Here is a 21,694-nt window from a genome sequence, read left to right on the forward strand (position 1 = left end):
TAACATAACAACATTCAAAACAACAAAAACACAGCAAACAAAGGGATAGAATAAAGAGTGCAAGAAAGAGCAATCAAAGAGTAAAAAAAATAGTAACATATTTACATGTGCATGTTTTCCCTGTAGTAGCAAAGTTAGGTAAACTTTTTCTGAACAGCTTCACAGTAGTTTATGTTCCGTATATACATCAAAAGTTTGTTTAAAAATAACTTTATTTGTCACTTGTGCAAATACAAGCATACTTCTGCAGAACAGTAAAATAACAACACAACAAAGGTAACAAAGGTAATAGTAATAAAAAGTAAGAATAAAAAATAATAATTATAATAATACTGGATGTGATAGAAATAATAGTTTGGGTTAGAATCTTGTCTACAGGAACAATATATATATATATAATATATATGTTGTACCTTTTAGTAGTTTATTTCTATCGTGTCAAACGTGTAAAGAAGGCACACGTTCTATTAATACATACATCAGAAATAAGATCAATCTGGAAATCAGGAAATCAGAAATAAGATCAATCTGGCTTTATTTTCTCTTTTTTTTACCGCATATATAGTCATAATTTGGGTTGTATGAGTCGAAAGATTTTTGATACTGTCTCCAAGTCAGTTCAGTGCACGTGTCCAAGGTCAATTTGTTCCTGTTCGCGGATGACTCGGACCTGCTGGTATCGGATTTCACTACACCTGGGAAAAATCCATTCTCTTTGGATCGAATAGTAATCTCAGCAAAGCCGACGGCTTCTCAGTTAAAGTAGGTGACAATATTATCACAAGAAAAAATGGAATTACCAAACTATAGGCTCCATCCTGGAGGCAAATCCAGCAGCAATTTGAAACTGGCCCCTGTAAAGTCCCCCCTCCCCTATTTTTGAGGTGTGCTAGCCCCCCTATATGCACAGCTTTGTGTGTGTGACTGTGTGACTGTGTGTGTGTGTGTGTGTGTGTGTGTGTGTGTGTGTGTGTGTGTGTGTGTGTGTGTGTGTGTGTGTGTGTGTGTGTGTGTTTGTGTGTGTGTTTGTTTGTACGAGCACTGAATGTGCTCAGCCCGGAATGTAATGATGATAAGAGCGCCGCTCACTCCCACACAAGTCTTAGTGCTTTTTCTGGTTTTATCCTCGTAGCAGATTTGATTTTGTATTGACCTGTACTTTCGTTGATTTGAAATGTACCCATTTTGCAAACAGTGAATTACATTTTCAATCAATCAATCAATCAATCAATCAATCAGATGTCCTGGCCACACCAAGCCTCTGCAGAGTCTACAACTAACCACAAGGTGGCGTAACTGCACCAGCAGCAGGGCCCTGCAGAGGACACAAAAAATGATGGTCCACCTGACCTCAGCCATCCATCATAGTCTTCAGTCCCACTGTTATTAACCACACACACACACACAGAGACACTATACACTATTTTGTGTAAATAAATAATGGACTAAATGTGACTCTAGGCAGGGTTCATTCAATCACATTCATTTTCTTTAGGCTCTAAAGTTTTTATTTTTTTTAATTAATTAATTTGTAGACTATTCACTCTCTAACGTCTTGCTTGACGATTCCAAATAAAGGCCATACGAAGAATGTAACCTGACAATCTGGCGAAGTCACCAGATGATAATCAAATTCTGCTTCTAAATTCTGAATGAAACTTCAGTTCCACAGTACAACAGACAGAGGTCGCACTTGAACTGTAGGCTGAGCTGAGGCTCACACAACAACAAAAATTTCCCATCATTCCCAGTTTCTTGTCGCGGCGTCACGAGACAAAATGATGATGGTGGCGGCCTCAGACCAGTGTGTTTGCAAGAAGATTGTTGAGTTTGACAATGAAGCGACCACATCCAACCGACACAATGAACTTGATTGCTCTGTGATCATGGAGAACTGGAACAATCTTCACTGACTGCTTGCTTTAGTTTCTCCCGTTGTGTCTGCTTACATCAAAACTAGCCATGATGCAGGTACGTGTTATGCTATTTTCAAAAAGCCAATAACTTTTAACCATTCGCTTATTCAAAAACTATACTTCCATGCTAGCCTGTAGACATTATTATACATTCCGGATGTAACTGAATTATGTCGGTAATACGTTCTGTGTATGTTAAACCTTTCATTGTGTTTATTATATCCGAGTCCGAGAACAAACTAAATGCACAAGTACGCACACCCACCCACCGACATACACAAAGTGAAAAACGCACTCTGAACACCATTAGCCCGTATTTGGGTCCCGAAAGGGGGCTAGGAACTGGTTAGGAACACCATGTACGTCCGGTGGGTTTAATTCAGACTATATATATATATAAAAGCGATTCAGATATCAATATCTGCACGTGGTGGCTATTTCTTAGCCCCATATGTGCCCTCTCCCTACGCTCATTCTGTAGCTCCGAGCTACAGAGAGGGCACATATGGGGCTAGCTATTTCTGAGCTTTTCTGAAAAGTGCAAGGAATGAAGCGGTTTAATTTACGCTCAATGGAAAACCGCTACTAATCCAAGCAGGTTATCTGAAGGTTCTTCTCTATTTTGTACAGGTGGTTTTCCTTATTTCTGCCATTATGTATCTCATTAGGCCAGCTTGTTTCAAATTAAATTGCGTCTAAGTTCTATTAAACTTGAAATAGCTTCAGTTTGTCAACGTGCCACTTGTCAGGCGTCTTATTTGAATTGACACTAAAGTTAATTTAACTAACTAGTTTAACTAGTTAAATTAGCTCATTCACTCTCTCCATACACACACACTCTCTCTCTCTCTCTGACCTCTGTCAGTCACACCATGGAGCAGAGAACAGAACATGCTTTATTGAATGAATACTAGTCCAAATTGATGTGGGCATGATCGGCTGAATAGGCATTTGTTTGTATTGCAATTGCAAATTCCGTTTCATGGCATTCATGATTTCATGGTATGCAAGGTATCCATGCAAAGTTTGTAAACCATCAATATTCTGAACAGATTAGGTGCAGAGTTGGCTTTGTATCATACACTTTAGGAAGGAAATGTAAACGACAACATTAGCAGCTCAGTGGCTTTGTGGTTAGTCTCCCCCTTAGCCCGTCTCCGGACCCCCCGGGTTGAGCTCCTTTGGACCCCTACCTAACCCGGGTCCGGTATCATCGACTTCAAGCGACATGGGATGCAATCTGATTTACCCTGACTTACCCCTGTGCCGCGCTGTGGCTATGACGTTGACATATTCCAAAAGAAGCATATGAACGCTATAGGAGACAACGAACCCTCTGACCCCCCCCCCCCCGCGAACGGCTCAGAAGCCATTAAGTATTTTTAATGTTTGTACGACCGTTTTGGCAGCTCTCTTCCTTCCTTCCTTGACTTCCTTATTGACATCCTATTGTACCGCCTCCATAACCGTGGCTGGCTACCTGCGACAGAGGCAGGAACGCGCAGATAGCCAGTTCCGGCGCTCTGTTCCGACGCTCCTATAGCGTTCATATGCTTCTTTTGGAATATGTCAGCGTCATAGCCACAGCGCGGCACAGGGGTAAGTCAGGGTAAATCAGATTGCATCCCATGTCGCTTGAAGTCGATGATAAGGAACCCTGACTAGGCTATAGGAATGGTACCTAATGCCTCCCTGCTTGGCAGTTGGCACTCAGCATCGCTGCAACATACTAGTGTACATCATACATCATAATGTGACATACTAGTGTCATGTACAGGCCAGGGGAAACAGGGGATCGGTTCCATGACCTGATTCCCAAGACTACTTAGTACTTTTACACATCAATAGGCTAGTTGTCTTATGCTTTATTTTCCTGCTGGTGAAAGCAACACATTTTATTGTATTTTCTCGTCTCTAATTCAATAAAACAACAGTCAAACAATATTCTATCAGTAATCAAATTAATTTCTAAGCCATTTGCACCAGAGAACATGTCAGACAAAAGGCAGGGTGTAATGAAGTACTGAGTACAGTGTGCTGCTTTGCTCCCAGTCTCGGGTCAGTGACGTTGAGTGGAAGAAGAATAAGGTCAGCATTGTTCTGGAGCACCTGGAGCTGTTCTTGTGAAGCGTGCCGTATCGTAATGGGAGTGTTGAGTAGTCAAGACACCTGTTACTAAAGCCTGATTGAAGCCGGCAGAGGAGATGTGGTGTCCTCGTTTCTGCATAGCAATATGGGTGCAACAGTTAACTGAACTGTAAATAATGTAGAATATCTGACTTGACAATCCCACATAATAATAATATATATATATATCAAATCAAATCAAATCACCTTTATTTATAAAGCACATTTAAAAACAATTTCCATTGTACCAAAGTGCTGTACAGACATTTCATCAACACCACAGATAGAAAATTAAAAAATAATCAAACAATATACTATTAAAAAACAAAAAAACAAAACAAAAACAAACAAGGTCACGGGGAATCAAATGCTTGGGAGTAAAACAGGGTTTTAAGTCTGGATTTAAAAATGTCAATGGAGGGGGAGGTTCTGATGGAGTAGGGGATGGTGTTCCACAGCCTAGGGGCTGCAACTGAAAAGGCACGGTCACCTCTGAGCCTCAGCTTGGTTGTTGGGACGTCTAAGAGTTCAAGGTCTGTGGATCTGAGGTGCCTAGTGGTGGGGGGGTATTTTACCAGGTCTGTGATGTAGACAGGGGCTAGGCCATTCAGAGCTTTATAAACAAATAAAAGGGATTTGAAATGAATTCTGAATTTCACTGGTAACCAGTGGAGGGAAGCCAGGACGGGGGTGATGTGGTCTCTCTTCTTGGTGCCAGTTAAGAGCCTAGCTGCTGAATTCTGGACAAGTTGGAGGCGGTTTAGGGCTGACTGACTGATACCGGTGAACAGGGAATTGCAGTAATCTAAACGGGATGTTATGAGGGCATGAATGACGGTTTCTAAGTTGGGAGTGGAGAGAAATGGTTTTATTTTGGCTATGGAGCGGAGGTGGAAGAAGCTTGATTTAACAACTGCATTTACTTGTTTATCTAGTTTGAATTCTGAGTCGAAAAACACACCCAGGTTTTTTGCGTGAGGTTTGACCAGGTGGGAGAGGTTGCCTAGGTCCGTCTGGATCTGTGCGGTGGAGTCAGGTGGACCAAATATTATGATTTCCGATTTGGTATCGTTTAACTGCAGAAAGTTTTGTGACATCCAGTGTTTAATATCTGTGAGGCAGTTCCTTAGGTTGTCCAGTTGTGAGTGGTTGTTTGGTTTCAGGGGAAGGTAGAGTTGTGTATCATCTGCGTAGCAGTGGAATGAGATATTATGTTTGTGGATGATTTGGCCTAGGGGGAGCATGTATATGGAAAATAAAATGGGGCCCAAGATCGATCCCTGTGGGACCCCGCACGACAGATGGGCGGGTGGGGAGGTGAAGCTGCCGATGTTAACTGTGAAGGTTCTGTTGTTGAGGTAAGATGAAAACCAGGCCAGGGCGGTGCTATTGATGCCAGTATTGTGCTGAAGACGGTGGAGTAAGATGCTGTGGTCTACGGTGTCAAATGCCGCACTGAGGTCCAGGAGGAGCAGGATAGCACAGTCTCCAGAGTCGGCGGTGAGGAGAAGATCATTTTGCACCTTCAGTAGTGCCGACTCCGTGCTGTGATTGGCTTTAAAGCCTGACTGAAATGTTTCTGTGATGTTGTTATGGTTTAGGTAAGGAGTGAGTTGACTGAGAATAATTTTTTCCAGGACTTTTGAGAGAAATGGCAGTTTTGAGATGGGCCTGTAATTACTGGGGAGGGCGGGGTCTGAGTTGGGCTTTTTCAGAAGGGGCTGGACCACTGCTTGTTTAAAGCAGGTTGGAACTGTACCGGTGGCCAGGGAGCTGTTCATGATGGCGAGGATGCTGGGGGATGCAGTATTAACAACCTCCTTCAGGAGGGTAGGGGGGATGATGTCAAGTGGGCAGGTGGCAGTTTTCATGGAGGAGATGAGTTTGATGAGGGTTGGAAGAGAGACTGGGTGAAAGCTGTCTAGTGTGGATGAGCAGACAGGTGTGTTGTTTGCGTTAGGTGTGGGTGGGGTCATGCTGTTTCGAATGTTCTTGACCTTATTGATGAAAAATTGTTGGAATTCTGTGCATTTTGCTTCGGACATGTCCATGTTGGTACTGGGGGCCGGGTGAATGACAGAGTTTATGGTTTTAAACAGGATCCTTGGGTTGTGGGAGTTGTCGGAGATTAGATTGGAGAAGTAGTTTGTTCTTGCTGCGCTGATGGAGTCTTGGTATTTGAGATGACTGTTTTTGAGTATTTCAAAGAAAATATGGAGCTTGTCCTTTTTCCATCTCCTTTCGGCTCTTCTACATTCCCTCCTCAGGGCTCTGGTGTTGTCGTTCAGCCAGGGGGAGCCTTTCGGTTTGGATTTTTTTATTTTAAGTGGGGCGACAGAATTCAGGATGGTGGCACAGGTGGAATTAAATTGGGAGGTTAGTTCTTCTGTAGTGATATGGGGGGGGGAGGTCTCGATAATGCAGTTAGGTCTATTTGAAGCAGCTATGAGGGCTTCTGAGAATGTATTGGCGGTTGATGAGTTAATGAGGCGTGAGGACCGAGTGGGAAGTTGAGGTTTTGAGGGGGGTGGGGGTAGAGTTGTATTAAATATAATAGTGCAGTGGTCTGACAGGCAGGGAGCTATGAGCTCAACAGTGTTCACGTTAAGTCCATAGGATAGGATAAGATCTAGGGTATGGCCCAGCCTATGTGTGGGTCCGGTGTTCAAAAGTGTGAGGTTAAAAGATTCAATTAAATGCATAAAATCGTTAACAAGGGGTTTGGTAGGGCAGCATACGTGAACATTCACGTCGCCCAGAATCAGAGCTTGGTCATAATTAGTTGTGGTGTTGGTGAGGAATGTGGAAAATTGAGCTATAAAGTCCTTGTGGTACTTTGGTGGTCGGTAGATGAGTGCAATTAACAGTGGGCTAACAGAGTCTACTTTGATGGCTTGCACCTCAAAGCTGGAAAAGTGGTCTGTTTTAATTAGGCTGCACTTAAAATTATTGTTAAAAACTGCAGCTAGACCCCCCCCAGTCCGTCCGGAGGATCTAGGTGAACTAAAAAAGCTGTAGTCTTCCGGGCAGAGTGCGATGAGTGGGGCAAACTCATCCACATGGAGCCAGGTCTCTGTTAATAATAAAAAATCTATTTTATGGTCAATAAGAAGGTCGTGGAGAAATGAGGTTTTTTGCGTTAGAGATCGAGAGTTATATAATGCCATTTTTACTGAAACATGTTTGTTTTTGGCTAAGGGCTCCCTGGCTAATGTGTAGAGGTTCTGTGGTACTACACCACGGTGTGTAGATGGAGGGGGTAAACGGTGGAGTATATAGTTATTTCTAAAGGAGATATGGACAGGGATCGTATTTGTGTATGTGGATTTATCAGGGGGACTAACAGACAGTGTTATTATAGTGGGGATTATGGTAGGACGTCCGCCCGGCCACCAGGGGGTGATGGAGGAGCTGTGGGTGGCAGTCCGTTGACCGGATGTGGACGGGTGGTCGGAGGAGTCAGCTGTGGCCACTAGTCAGTGGGGCTCAGATTCAGTTTGTTGTTGTTTTGGTAACGTTTGTGTTGCTACTGAGTTGCGCAAGTTGTGTGCCAACATTTCACAGCCAAAGCGGCTTGGATGGAGGCCGTCACGGGCGTAAAAGTGGCTGCGGTTACAAAACAGAAAGAAGTTGGAAATATAATGTGTGTTATATGAGTGGCAGGCGAACTGAAGCCAATAATGGAGAGTGGATAAGCGGCTGAAAGAGACATCTCCTCGTCGGATCGTGGGCAGTGGGCCGGACATGTAAATTAATTTGCCACAGTTACTAAGGAGATCGAGGACTGATTGGAAGTGGATTCTGGTGTGTTCTGAGTGATGGTCATTTGCGCCAGAGTGGAAAATGATGGTCGTGACGGTGGAGGGGAGTGAGGCCAGCAAACCTGGAAGTTTGTGGAGGAGTTGAGCGGTGGTGGCTCCGGGGAAACAAAGAGTAATACAATTTAAAAATCGGACGTGTTTTATGAGGCTGTCTCCAATAATCGCCGTGGTCTTATTGATCACAATGAGAGGCGGTGGAGTGGACCCGCGGCCGTGCGGTGATGTGGGACGTGTTGGTGGAGTGGATATGCGAGCTTGCGGTGACGGGGGACGTGTTGGTGGGGAGACATTCACTGGGGGGGCGGTGGAGTTTGTTCCAGGCCATTTCCAGGTGTTGGACAGTGTGGGGAGGGTGGGCTTCTTGAACGGATGGAGCCCGGGGGGAGCGTCCGACCGGCGTTTAATAGCCGACTTCAACATTGCATGGCGGATGTTTTTGTGGCTAGTGGTGGTGAATGAGCAAGCGGGGACTAACAGATGAGACCTTGGCCCGTTGGATGACGAGTCCGGGATCAGTGGAGGGAATTCATTCATATCGAGGACAGAGAAGGAATTACTAATGGATACAGGTGGAGGTGGATGTGTCGGTGCTTTCCCTTGCTTTCCTCGGGGGATTGTTATCCAGGGGCCTGGGGTGGAGCTGGCCGACGGTGTAATTCTTGACCTGGCTCCCTCCTGTGTAGGAGGGTGACGGAATGTCACTGTCTCGTCCAGCTCCCGGTCATTGGAGGGGGGGCAGTGGGGCTGATCGAGAGCAGTGGCGGGGAGCGTCACGTCCAGCTCCCGCATCCTCGGGGGTGAGCGGCGGAGGCGTTCCTGTCCAGTGGCGGGGACAGTCCGATCCAGCTTCTTGGCGGAGGAGCTGGCATCAGGGTCATGGGGGAGCGGAACGGGATCGTGGCAAAAGGAATACAGGGAGTCCAGGAGCAGTTCATCATCCTGTATTTGGTGGAGGGTAGATATCCTTCCCTCCAGTTCCGACACTTTCTGCTTTAACTGGAGACAGCTGTCGCAGTCGTGAGATGAGGTGAGTGTCATGGTGGTGGTGGTGGCGGCGGCGGCGATGATGATGATGATGATGATTATGACGATGATGACGGCTGAAAAGAAAACAGACTGTGGCCAGTAAAAGTGGAAAGTGACAGGATGAGGTGAAGCAGGCTAGGTAGTGAACCGGGATAGCGTCTCAGAGCGGTACATACATGCGAGGGCACCACATCGGGTGCCCACAGCAGAAAGTAGATGTTTGTAGAACCGGAATGGCAAGGAGCGAGACTTACCAACCAGGCCCAGAGACTGGGCCTGTGAGTTGGATCGGTGTCAGATCTGATGGTGCTGGTTTTGTTGATTGGTTGTTCATCCGTTGCCGTAGTGAAGCTGCCGATGTCGGTGTTAGCTCCCGGCTAGGGTGCTGTCAAGCAGGCTAGAGCCAGCTAGCTGTCAAGACGATGAGTCTGATAGCAGCTGCTAGCTGTCAAACTAGCGACAGGCTAGTGCTGACAGTCCGAGTGTCGACAGTCCAGCTAAAAGCACATAGGTAAATCAGCGTATCCGAACCTTAAAATCCATATGCTGGATGAAGATAAATGGATAAAACTGTGGTTAAAAGACGGATCTTAGAGAGGAGTTCGTTTGTAGAGGAGCGGCTGACGGCAGCGTCCTCACGGCGTGTCACCTCTGCTGCAGGAAGTGTCACCTCCGTGTGGCAGAACCATTGTATCATATCTTCCCAATCGTTTTGACGTTATATAGGCTATAACGTCAAAATAGAGAGTCTACCCCTACTGTTAGAATGCTTATTTCTACCCATTTGAGAGTAAATGACAGGCACATTAATTGGGCTACGGGGTGCACTGCACTGTGATTCTGATGAACCCCTCATATTGCATTCAGCAGACTGGGTCTTGCGTTGAAAAACAAGTGTTTCACATGCCTTGAAACAATACATTCTATTCACTTTGAACAACCAACATTTTTTCCAGTTCTATGAAAATGTCCTGTTTGTGTTGAAAAGGGAGTATGACAGTCTGTCTACACTAGATAAGATGTTCTTTTTAAACTAAATGAACCAAATGTCCTCAAGGATGTGGCCAGCACAAAATGATTATATTATACTAGTGTTATTTTTATACTACAAGCACATCATGTAACATAAGATTACACATGATATTCTATGCTATATGCTAGTTCAATGATGTCTCAATGATAGATGGCTTCATTCAACACAGTGACATTTTGTCAATTTATGAATGTATTTGTTTGTATTCACATTTACCATACATTTAGAAGTAGCCAATTTAATTTGTACCCCTTTTTCTGCCTTAGTTGTTGTGCCAATTGGTTCCTTCCACAGCTTGCCACTGCACTTACTGGCTTTCTTTATTTTTATTTTGTGTTTTGTGACAAACAACAAAAACAACTCAAGACTAGATATACCAAAGGTCTCATGGCCATGATGAGCTTTACAGTTCGGCCCTTTCCACTACATTTATGACTACAGGTTGAACTTGTCATATAAAAAAACACTGTATTTTGGCCCTATCTTAGTAGTTAACTGGTGCATGGTTGGTTATGACTAAGAGTACATTTTGTATTGATGGTACCTGTCCTGTGTTTGCTTTGCAGATGACCTTTGATGTGTCAACCAGCGTGAAGCTGCTCTTTGATTTCTGGGACGTGCGTGGGCCTGCTGGTAAGATTGAACCCTAGAACAGGGGTTCTCCAACTTTTACGTGCCAATGACGCCTCGGTTGAAAACAGCAGATCTAAAAAATAATTTGATTAGTAAGAAGAAGAATTTGAACCTGAAACCCGATAATTGATAGAAAAGTAGTCATTTTTTGGGTGAACTACTCCTTTAAGGGTACGGAACCAAAAGAACATGCTGGTGAACACTTCCCGGTATGATCTGTATACACAAACAAACACCTTCACATCAGTCGTTTCACTGCTGTTATGAGCTCCACAGTATTACATAATGCACTGAACTAGCCTGCACTGAACAGTCTCCTAAACACATGTGATTGCAGACAGTAAGACTTGTTGACCAGAGGTAGCAACATCACGTTTTGTTGCTGTATTTAGTGCCAGAATAAAATGGGATGAGATCACTGTGAGGTCATATTTGTGTGTGTGTGTGTGTGTGTGTGTGTGTGTGTGTGTGTGTGTGTGTGTGTGTGTGTGTGTGTGTGTGTGTGTGTGTGTGTGTGTGTGTGTGTGTGTGTGTGTGTGTGTGTGTGTGTGTGTGTGTGTGTGTGTGTGTGTGTGTGTGTGTGTGTGTGTGTGTGTGTGTGTGTGTGTGTGTGTGTGTGTGTGTGTGTGTGTGTGTGTGTGTGTGTGTGTGTGTGTGTGTGTGTGTGTGTGTGTGTGGGCCTGAATGGATGCATGTTGGTTAAATGCCTGATTTATACTTGGATGTGTGCACGTGCATATCTACAGTACATGCTCACAATGTGTCTCATCGTAACATGTTGACAACAGACAACAGACGTGCAAATAACTTATTACCCCATTTAGGACTGAGGCCGATTCTAAAAATGCCTTCTAAATCTTTTTCTGAAAAAATGTTATGCTGCTATACTGTACATAGCAACAAGAACCCCAAAAAGGGTTCCCGTTGTGATTGTGATAAACAAGGCTTTATGTATTTTTGTCTCTGCAGGGATGGTATTGTCTGTATTTGTTGTCTTCCTCCTGACGTTACTGTTCGAGCTGCTGAAAGCATGGAGGGTTTGGTTGATGAAGAATTATATGCTGGCTAAGCGTCAGTCGGAATTTTCCACCTCACCTCCCTTATCTGGTGAGGTGGAAGGTATCTACGCCACTTCGTCAGACAGTGCAGTCAGACAGGGCAGTCTGGGCCTGGACAGTTGTAGTAGTCCCTCTGAATCTTCTCTTGCTCCAATGGAACCTGCCCCGGCTACTCAACTAAACGTGAACAGGTGAGGCTGCCCTCGTACAAAAGAGCCCGCTATTATCTGTGTGGATGGGATGGGGGAGGTCATAATCAAAGATGTGATCAAGGTGATCACATCGCATGGAAAGATTGGAGATGTTGAAGAGGCGTTCCTGGTGGCTTTAACGCAATGAAGGTGCATCTCGTGAAATCACAGTCCTGCATTTGAAGTCGTAGCTTGTATGCAAACACTTTGATATTTTATTGACAATGTTTACATGTACAGAAAATACACATAATGAATTATACACCACCATCAACAGGATAAATGCAAGAAAGCCAACAGCTTTTTTCCCATTGCAGTCCCTTTAACACAAAAGCTCGGGATGCCGGGAAGATATGGCCGCTTTTACTCTGTAAAGCCCCCCCTTCCGTTCCGGACAAAAATCGGGAGACATATTTTTGCTTGCTTACCTTGCTGTCGTTACAATAAAATCGCTCGATGATCCCTCACGTTCATATTTTGAACGAGAGGCAGGTCAGAAGTCAGTATATCCATCTGATCAAAACCACGGAGAGCTCCCTAGATTAGGAGATACGAGGGATTATTTCTGCAGCAGTGAACGGGACCGCGGATGAGCGAAGAGTATGGTGGCCTTAGATATCGTTTGATATCATTGAAAATGCGCTAGGACGTGTGTAGCAACCCGTCGGATTTGTTATGGCGTTCCCACACGTCGTGCGGTCTAAATGGGTTAAAAATGAAACGCAACAATAAATGAGTGTGTGTGTGTGTGTGTGTATGAGTGTGTTAGATAACACAAGTCAGGAGGATATGCAATAGTTAAAAGATACAGCATTCAATGTACAATAATTTAAAGTAATAGTAAAGCTAAAAACATTTACAATTAAAAAGACTGGGGCAACTGAAACAGAAGATAGGGTAGGTATCCTGCGGTAACTGGTATGAGGTTTACTTTAAGTTAGTTCTAACTGCTATTCAGCCATATTTTCAGGGAGGACTTAAAAGTTGAGTTGGTAGTTTTAAGCTTTTTGGGTAACATATTCCACCTTACAGCTATATATACCCTGGTTTCACTCAGGGTATATATGTATACACAATTCACACCATATTTAAAGGGTTTTACCCAGAAAACAAGCGGCCGTTCTATGCCCCCGGCACGGACGTCCCTGAGTTGATGGCAGGCGATCGTCCGTTGTTTAGAATGGCTCTACTGTTTACTGTTTATCTGGGCTAACTTTAAATGGGCAACTGCCGTCTTCACAAACACAGCACCGGTCTGCACACACACAACTCACTCCCGCGACTGATTCATAATCGCCACAATTATAAAAAGGAGTTTTTCCCCTACAGCTACTAAAATTGACAGGTACAAGGTCTGTGGTACTACGTCTTGTGAAATGATTATGAACGTTGCTAAGCTTAGACATTAGACACACACACTTTTGTTCTATCTAGAAAAGAAAATAGTTGATTGGGAGAGTAATGAGAAAATGGTTCTCAAAACTCCCCCAAATCTCTCTAAAGCAGCTGCTGGTCTGCGTTAGGATTTCCCCATACTTTACTTTGTCATTGAGTAACAAACTTTACTTAGTCAAACAAAGGACTTCAGTGTCACTGAAAAGTCAAGTTGGCTATTCTGTAACCTCACAACCTTGAGTGTTAGCCTAGTCCTTATCATTACATGTTTCATACTGTGGTTTCCACTATGACAGTGTATTGTATAAGGGGTAATCCAGACGAGGACGATTTCGGTGTTTCTCGGGCAAGTAATTAGCCGATCTGCCCTTTTTGTCACACGGAGACGGCGTTTTGGGGGACTTTAACGGCTAATTTTGAAACTACCTTCCAGAGTGGGAAAGTTTGGAGACGCGACTTTCACGTCTCCGTGTGTACAGCGAATGCCGCCTAATTTGCTGAAACGGTGATGTCATAGTCCCCTCGCCCCCTCCAAACTAACCAGTGTTAATGGTTTATTTCACCATAACCACTTACATATAAGTATCACAGCTATTTTATATTTGCACATAATGTCTATAAATCTCTTCTCCAAAAATAGCCGATCTGCAGCCCGCACGCACGCAAACAGTTGCTGAGATTGCGCAGGCATGCACGAGAGAGGAGTTGTGTGTGAGGAGCTGATCACAGATAGAGGGAAAGTGTTATATTTGGCCTATTATTTATGCTATATATTATTGACCGCGTCTGTGTCAGACGCAGTCACAGAGAGAGAGAGAGAGAGAGAGATGCTGCGCGCACGCTCTCTCTCTCTCTCTCACACTCTCTCTCTCTCTCACTTACTTTGTGCTTGCTGCTGTTTTCAGAAGAATTAATCCAAGGTTTGTCATATATTATGGTTTAGTAGGCATACACTTTAGCTGGTCAGTCAGTGTGTGCAGACTCAGAGAGAGAAGCAGCACTGCTCTGCTCATTAAATTGATATGACGCATATGCGCATCTGATCAAGATAATTAGTTATTTGGCAACACCTGTGTGAAATACCAACGCTTTCATATAGCCTACTTTTAGAAGCTTTTTCTTTTTTTTGATGGCCATCTACAGGCCAGCCATGTGTACTGCATCTTTATCTTGAAAACGGAGCAGTTTACCGGTCTCGAGTGGACGTCGTACATAATTAACATAACCGCAATGTAGACGCAGTAAAGTTTTATATCGTTCGCAAACTTAGGCGGGGAACAGCCCGCGACGTCCTCGTGTACCCGGCACATAAGTCATGTATGGTACTGTTGATGATATATGTTAGTATTTGTTTAGCAGGATCACTTGCCTCCAGTCCACCTATGTATCTCTGTATTCATATCTGTATGTCTCTCTGTATTCATATCTGTATGTCTATCTGTAAAATGAAAAGGTAACAACATATTGACTTTTTTTGCATTGGCACCGTCTCCTATGCACAGCTATGTGTGTCGGTGTCCATATGTATGTCTATATGTCTAAGTACAGCAATGTATGTATATATGTCTGTATGTCTAAGTACAGATATATATATATATATTTCTTCTTGTTTTGTGTTACACCCAGAGGTTGAACATTCTATTAAGACCACAACTGTGCTTGACTCCAAAGCCACTGCTCACTTCACATTGGTGTGATTTTTGTCACACCAACGGCTCATGAAATGTAGGAGACCTAGTCATACATGAGTCATACTGAGGACCTAGTCCTGATTGGCTGCCACACATGCTGCTGTCATGTATTCAAGTATTTTAGCCGTGACGTAAGCGCCCCCTCCAGATATACTTCCGGGTCCTACTTTTGTGTCCCCATAGAGTTATACTGTGTCCCTCCGTCGGACTAAATCTGAGACTAAAACAACCCACGAAAGTCTCATTTTCCAGTGACGCATTATTTTTCAAATTATAAATATCTTACTTTCAGAGCTTAAAAGACAAGATATAAGGCTTTCTATCAAGAATGGTTCAAGATTCCATAGGGGCATCATAGTAAAAGGATAACTAAATTAAAATGTATACGTTTTAGTGAAACCTACTCAACAGATCCTTTTTTTTTCCACAATTTATATAGTGCATTCAAGTACTCAAAGTCAAAAGTACAAAACAACAAAATCAACTATATTAAGAAAAAGTACCGGTAGTTTATTGTTTATTACGGATCCCCATTAGTCCTCACTACAGTGAAGACTACTCTTCCTGGGGTCCAAACACTCATACAATCAATTTAAAACATAATACAATGTATTTTTTCATTACATAGTTAAAAACAAAACAAAACAAAAATAATTGAAGCTTTCAGTCTTCATGCATTCTAGAAAATATATTACATTACAACAAATTTATACAACAATTTTACAAACATTGTATATCCTATTAATTGAAATCAAACACTCACCAATCTAACTAAACATTATTTCTTTCCTAATCACTGCTGCCTTCAATTTCTTTTTAAAGCTTGATTTATTCTCTATATTAATAATATGTGGCGGGAGCTCATTCCAATGGTCTCCTGCTCTATACATTGCTGTTCTCTTAAGTGCATTTGTTCTAGGTATCAAAGGTGGAGTAAAGTGACGACCAATAGCCTGTCAGGTGGCATAGCTATGTCTAGTATTGGTGGGTTGTATCTGTAGAAACAACTGTGTAGGTTTACCAGAATGATATATATTAAACAGAAATGTCACAAGGCTACAAGCCAACCTTTGATCCACTCTCATCCATGACAGGGCAGCATGCATCCACTCAACACTAGTTCTCCCAGAACAGTGCAGAGCGAGGCATGCTGCCCTGTGAGTGAGCTGAGGTTTTTGCAAATCCTTTTTTGAAGCACTAGACCAAATTGTTGGGCAGTAATCAAGACTGGACAAAACTAGTGATTGTAATACACGTTTAACAGTTGAACTAGTCAACAGATGTGCTCCTCTTCTTATCATTGAAATGTTTCTACTCATTTTAGATACCATTTTACTAATTTGCATCGACCACGAAAGAGTTTCATCAATAATCACGCCCAACAACTTGGCCTCTTTAACCTGTTCAATAGCAGTACCTTGTAAAACCAGACTCTGTTCAGGATTAGATCTCAGCATATGTCTAGAACCCAGCATAATACTCTTTGTTTTTAAAACATTCAGTTTTAGCCTATTTTCATTGACCCAGTTAGAAACCAGCATTAACTCCTCTTGTAACAGCATATTAACAGAAACAGAATTTTCACTTGATACATACATTGTAGTGTCATTTGCATAGATTTCCATACATGCACTTTTTAGTACATGTGGTAAATCATTAACAAAGATTGAGTAAAGCAATGGACCTAGGCAACTTCCCTGGGGGACGCCACATTGAGGAGTCACAATCTCTGACAATGTACCATTAAACACTACACATTGTTGCCTGTTGACCAAATAACTTTTCATTAATTCAATAGCACTTTCTTTAAAATGATATGCCGATAACTTCCTGAGCAGCAACTCATGATCTATCACATCGAATGCCGCACTAAAGTCCAAAAGCACAGCACCCACCATTGACTTCTTGTCAATATTTTTAAGCCAGTTGTCAGTTAGCGCTGTGAGTGCTGTGCCTAGTTAAAAGCTATAAAGGGGGATTCAAATTAGGTAGGGAATGCAAGTCTGAAAATGGATTAGGAGGCATCACAACACTGACTGGCAGATATAGAAGAATAATGATTTTATTGACAGGATCCTGTCTGTGAAGCCATTTGTGAAATAGTGCTTAAGTGGTCAAATTCAGTGGTGTAAAGAAACTAAGTACACTTGAGTACTGTACTTATTTGAAGTATTTGTACTTTACTTGAGTGTTTCCAATACTTTTACTTCTACTCCACTACATATATTTGAAAACTTTAGTTGCTAGTAGTAACTAGTTACTTTGATTATTATTTCAAAAACGTACATGAACACTTTTTAATACATTTTAAAACTTTAAACGAGACATTCTGCACAATGAGTACTTTTGGTACTTTAAGTGCATTTTGATGCCAACACTTTTTTGTACTTTTACTCAAGTACATTTTGAATTCCGGAACTTTTACTTGTAACGGAGTAGTTCTACATTGCAATATTGATACTTTTTACTCAAGTAAAAACAATCGAGTTACTTTTTCCACCACTGAGTAAAATTCAGGGAATGATTTCCTTCCTCAGATGGCTGCTGCACGGCGTCCAGACGGTGCTCCATGTGCTCCAGGTGACTCTGGGCTACATGCTGATGCTCTGCGTCATGTCCTACAACACGTGGATCTTCCTGGGAGTCATCTTCGGCTCGGTCCTGGGCTACTTCATTGCGTTCCCTCTCCTGGGTTCCATGGTGCAGCCCGGAATGCACAGAGACTGAGAGTGTTTTAAAAAAAAAAAAAATTGTAGTTGTTGAATGGATCAGATATCCAATGGGGAAAGCCGTGTTATTTCTGATTGAAAACAACGGTTATGAGATAAAAGGAAAGAAAGAAAAAAACAGACTAAAGCATATTGCCACGTTGCTTGCCAAACATGCATGCATAATAACCCCAACACATATACATTAGGCTACGGTGTAAATGTGATTTCGGCAGGAATCAAGTCTATCACGGTTCAACAGGACGTTATTTGAGCATCGACGTAAGAATCACAGTGAGAGCACCCAAAGGGACTTTGCAACAGTCAGGTTCTCCATTCCTTGGTCTGTAGAAAAGCATACTTTTGAATCTCACTTCTCCATATTTACAAAGCGTGATGGGAATGGCCTTGAATGTGTAACTAACATGACTGCATTGTTTTTTCTTGTAACAGGGCTACATGAGTCATGGCCTGTTGCTGGTTAGGTATTAATGACCTTCCAGTGTTTGACTTGCTTCCCAACTGCAAAAGTCTTCACATATACACCTAGATAAGTTTGATGTGAACTGGTTAAACCTGAAGCAACTGCAATGTGGGGGAGAAAATATATTTGGAGTCGCCTTGAGGAAATTGACACTGTTTTGTCAACATTATCATTATCATAAAGCAATAGAGAATAGATGGATTTAGCCACAGGGGTAAAACATAATTCGTGGCGCTTTTCTTTCCATTTCCATGTTTGGTTACTTTGGTACTAAAGTTTCTGTTCGCTGTCATTCAGTCATGCTGTGCATACGATCAATCTATCGTTGCTGTCGGGAAGAACAAACAAACGTCTTATGTCCATATTTTAACTTAGTTTTTAGACATCTTGATACCTGACATGTTCATTGATGAAGTAAATTGTGACAAAGTAGTAAAACCCTGAAATTCAAATAACATATGATACATAATAGGCAGTAGTACCACACAGTATGTTGTGCTTCAACCTGTGCTTTCAGAGAAGTCTACGATAGTATAGGCCTGTCAGGATCTTTAAGCAAACTCTAACATGCTGTTGTCTTGTACTTATCAGTCAAACCAAATGAAGATGCAAAGGTTTTTTTAATTATCATTTAATTCTAAGACAAAACCCAGTGCTCCTTTGACCTTGTAGGATCCTGACCTATGAACCACATGAACGGTAGCCTCCCTATTCTGCGGGGAGTCTTCAGTGCGAGCTTGTAGATCGGCTTTCGTAAACCTTTATATTTAGTGTACAGCAAAAACAGGAGGCGGACCTAGTATAGAACCCTTGAAAATCCGGAGTAAGCAGTTTTTCCTATAATTGCAAGTTGGCAACACTTTTGGAAAAGTTTTTTATTTTATTTATTTGTATAAATGTTCTATATGAAACCTGCAGAGGGAACCGAGTGTAACTGCTGGTAGTAGTCAGTCATAAGACAAGATAATTCACAGTTTGAGGACTTGATTGTACCGGAGCATGTGATCACGTCATTTTATCATGTGTGCAACTGAGGATTAAGGAAACGGATTGTTTTCTTGTTTTCAAGTGTGTCATAGAGTTGACAGTCACATCATGTGGCTGTGTGTGACAGTCATTTATACACCACAGGAAAAAAAACTCTAATCCCAGTGCATTAACATTTGCCATTTCAGTTGTGTTTACCATTGAAATATGCCCTACTCAAGAGTTTGCCAGCTATCTAACACATTTTGTGTAATATGGGGGGGAAGCTATACTGTGGAATTAGATTAGATTTGTACTGTTGGATGGAACATTATTGTTGTACTCAGAAATGTTTATATGTACATACTGACGGTTTTGTGTCCCTTTTGAAGGAAAGTTTAACTACGTATATAATTGTTTTAAAAAATAAACACACTCGACAAGTAATTGCTGACTGGATAAAGTTTTATTCATCCATACACATTTATATAGATAAACACTTGACAAATAAGATACAGTTTACAATTAGGCTGACGCCACTTAATATTTATAATATTCCAAATAAATAAACAAAAAATAAAATGATGCAACTGTCCATTTTACATGAAGTAATTTAGGAAGGACTTTATTCTAAGTCTACAATTTCAAATACGTATTTACAATGACAATTGGTTATTCCAAATAATAGTTGTGGGTGGGTGAAAATGCCATTAAAAATAATGAACTGATCAAGGTATAGATAACATCTCTAAAACGGTAAGTTTGCCACACACTTGATGAGCCAGCCAGGATATTTTAACTAATTGAGCTTTTTAATTCTTGTAAGGTGTGTGGCTAGCTTACATTTAATTTATGTTTAATGAAGTAAGTATTTAGCAAGTATTTTAGCATTCACAAGAAGAATACAAAATTATGAACTGTGGACTATATTTTGTATAATATATTTCATTACTTAATCAGACCTCGCCCAGTTCTGAGCACAGCCACCAGAGTGTGACATTAGCCAATTCCTCCCTCAGACTCAAACTCAATATATGATTTTGTACACTACAGTAGCTCTACCTGACAAGCAAAGGAGTATTTTTTTCAAGAATGTTTACCCATTGCTATAAACAAACAAGGACGGCAAGAGTTGATGAGTAACTGAAAAGCTTTTTGTGACAATCTTTGCAAAATGTAGCATTGAAATATTAAGGCCATATGTGATTAAAATAAATGCTTCTCCAGTAAAAACAAGTATGAAACTACAAAAGAAGTTATTTGCATCTACAGATTGGTTAGAGCGCCGCCTGGTGCTCAGTTAGAGCCTAAATGAATAGGAAATCACTGTGGCATCGAACATTTCTGATAAGTGACTACATTCACACTGGCTAGTTTGCTCGTCACACACACAGAACATGCATAGGCCTAAGCATATTTAGATCAAATGACATCAGACCATCGTGAGCTACAGCTTAAAACAACTTAGTTTAAAAAAATGTATACCAAATAGACAATCAAACAATGTCCAAAAGAACGATGGTGGAACTGGTAAAATATGCAAAAACTGTCTTGCGAAACAAAGAAAACAGAGGACCAACTTCAAGTGAAACCCTGTCTTAAAATCTATAATATCATTTCCTGTTCTTCCCCATTCAGATCTCACAAACAACATCCACATATGGTGCCATTTTCTTAGCAAAGTTTTCTCCATTTTCAGAGTCATTGTGCAGAGCATTGTCTCCCTGCTCTAAAACCACTCCAACGTCCCCCAAGTCCGCCATTTTGTCCTCTCCTTTCAGCCCATTTGTGATCTGTGACTGAGGCTCACATTCTTCCAAACCCTCATTGTTTGGTGACTGAAAGCCACTGTCATCATGGCAGTGGGGACTGGAGTCGCCAGTCGGTGATGGCGGGGCCAACTTGGCATCTGATTCTGTCACCTCACTGTTATCTGCCTGTACCGCGATCTCTATTTCCCGTACGGCCTTTTCTCGGTGTTCCCCATCAGCTTCCTGTTCCCCGTTTCCTACAAGCTGCTTCACCGTTTCCTGTGGGGAGGTCTTGTCTCGAGGTGACTTCCTGATGACTTCCTCCACTACAGTGGTGACTAATGTCACCTCCTCCTCTACCCCGTCCTCCAGGGTGATGGTGCCCGCCTCTGGCACAGGCTCGCCGTCGGTCGAAGCGGCCCGGGTCTCCTCCGAGACTGGCACCACTAACTCGAACACTGGATTGATCAGGTGCCGGATCTCATCCACGCTGTCGGGGGACTTGGGCTCAGGAGCAGCGTCTCCTTCTTCGTCCAACTCCTCGCCGCTGTCGCCCTCGTCCTCAGAGACCTCGGCTTCCTCAGGGATCAGCTCTACCCCTGGTACATCCAAGCAGGACTCGTAAGGCAGAGGCACCCTGTCCAGTTGGATCATCGACACCACCTGCTGCCTGCGCCTCCTGCCAGATGCGCCTCCCACAACACCCAGAGCGCTCAGAGGGCCACCCGACTCATCGCCCTCTGACCCGAATTTGGCGGCCCAGTCCACGGAGCTGTTCTCCCCCAGCTGGTCCAGGCTGGTGTCGCTGTTATTTAGAATGATGCTGTCTCTGTAGAGATTGTGTCTCCTCTGTACCGCTGCTTCCTTCACAGCTGGAGAAAGAAAATGAAAAAA

General features: G+C 42.6%; 2 protein-coding genes across 2 annotated transcripts in view; one reads left to right on the top strand and one right to left on the bottom strand.

The window, feature by feature from the left end:
- Positions 1 to 1,727: 1,727 nt before the first annotated feature.
- On the top strand, positions 1,728 to 19,496 carry slc31a2 (solute carrier family 31 member 2). The gene is made up of 4 exons (XM_079525125.1): positions 1,728 to 1,971; positions 10,490 to 10,556; positions 11,526 to 11,805; positions 17,429 to 19,496. Exons 1-4 carry the CDS (start codon positions 1,963 to 1,965, stop codon positions 17,616 to 17,618), a joined length of 546 nt encoding a protein of 181 aa, XP_079381251.1. The 5' UTR covers positions 1,728 to 1,962; the 3' UTR covers positions 17,619 to 19,496.
- niban2a (niban apoptosis regulator 2a) overlaps positions 19,494 to 21,694 on the bottom strand; it is a 40,149-nt gene continuing 37,948 nt past the window's right edge. Inside the window, exon 14 of the mRNA XM_079525123.1 lies at positions 19,494 to 21,672. Coding sequence (XP_079381249.1) covers positions 20,684 to 21,672 — 989 coding nt within the window. The 3' untranslated portion in view covers positions 19,494 to 20,683. The remainder of the gene's footprint in view (positions 21,673 to 21,694) is intronic.

Source organism: Electrona antarctica, assembly GCF_951216825.1.
Source record: "Electrona antarctica genome assembly, chromosome: 16".
Taxonomy (NCBI): Eukaryota; Metazoa; Chordata; class Actinopteri; order Myctophiformes; family Myctophidae; genus Electrona; species Electrona antarctica.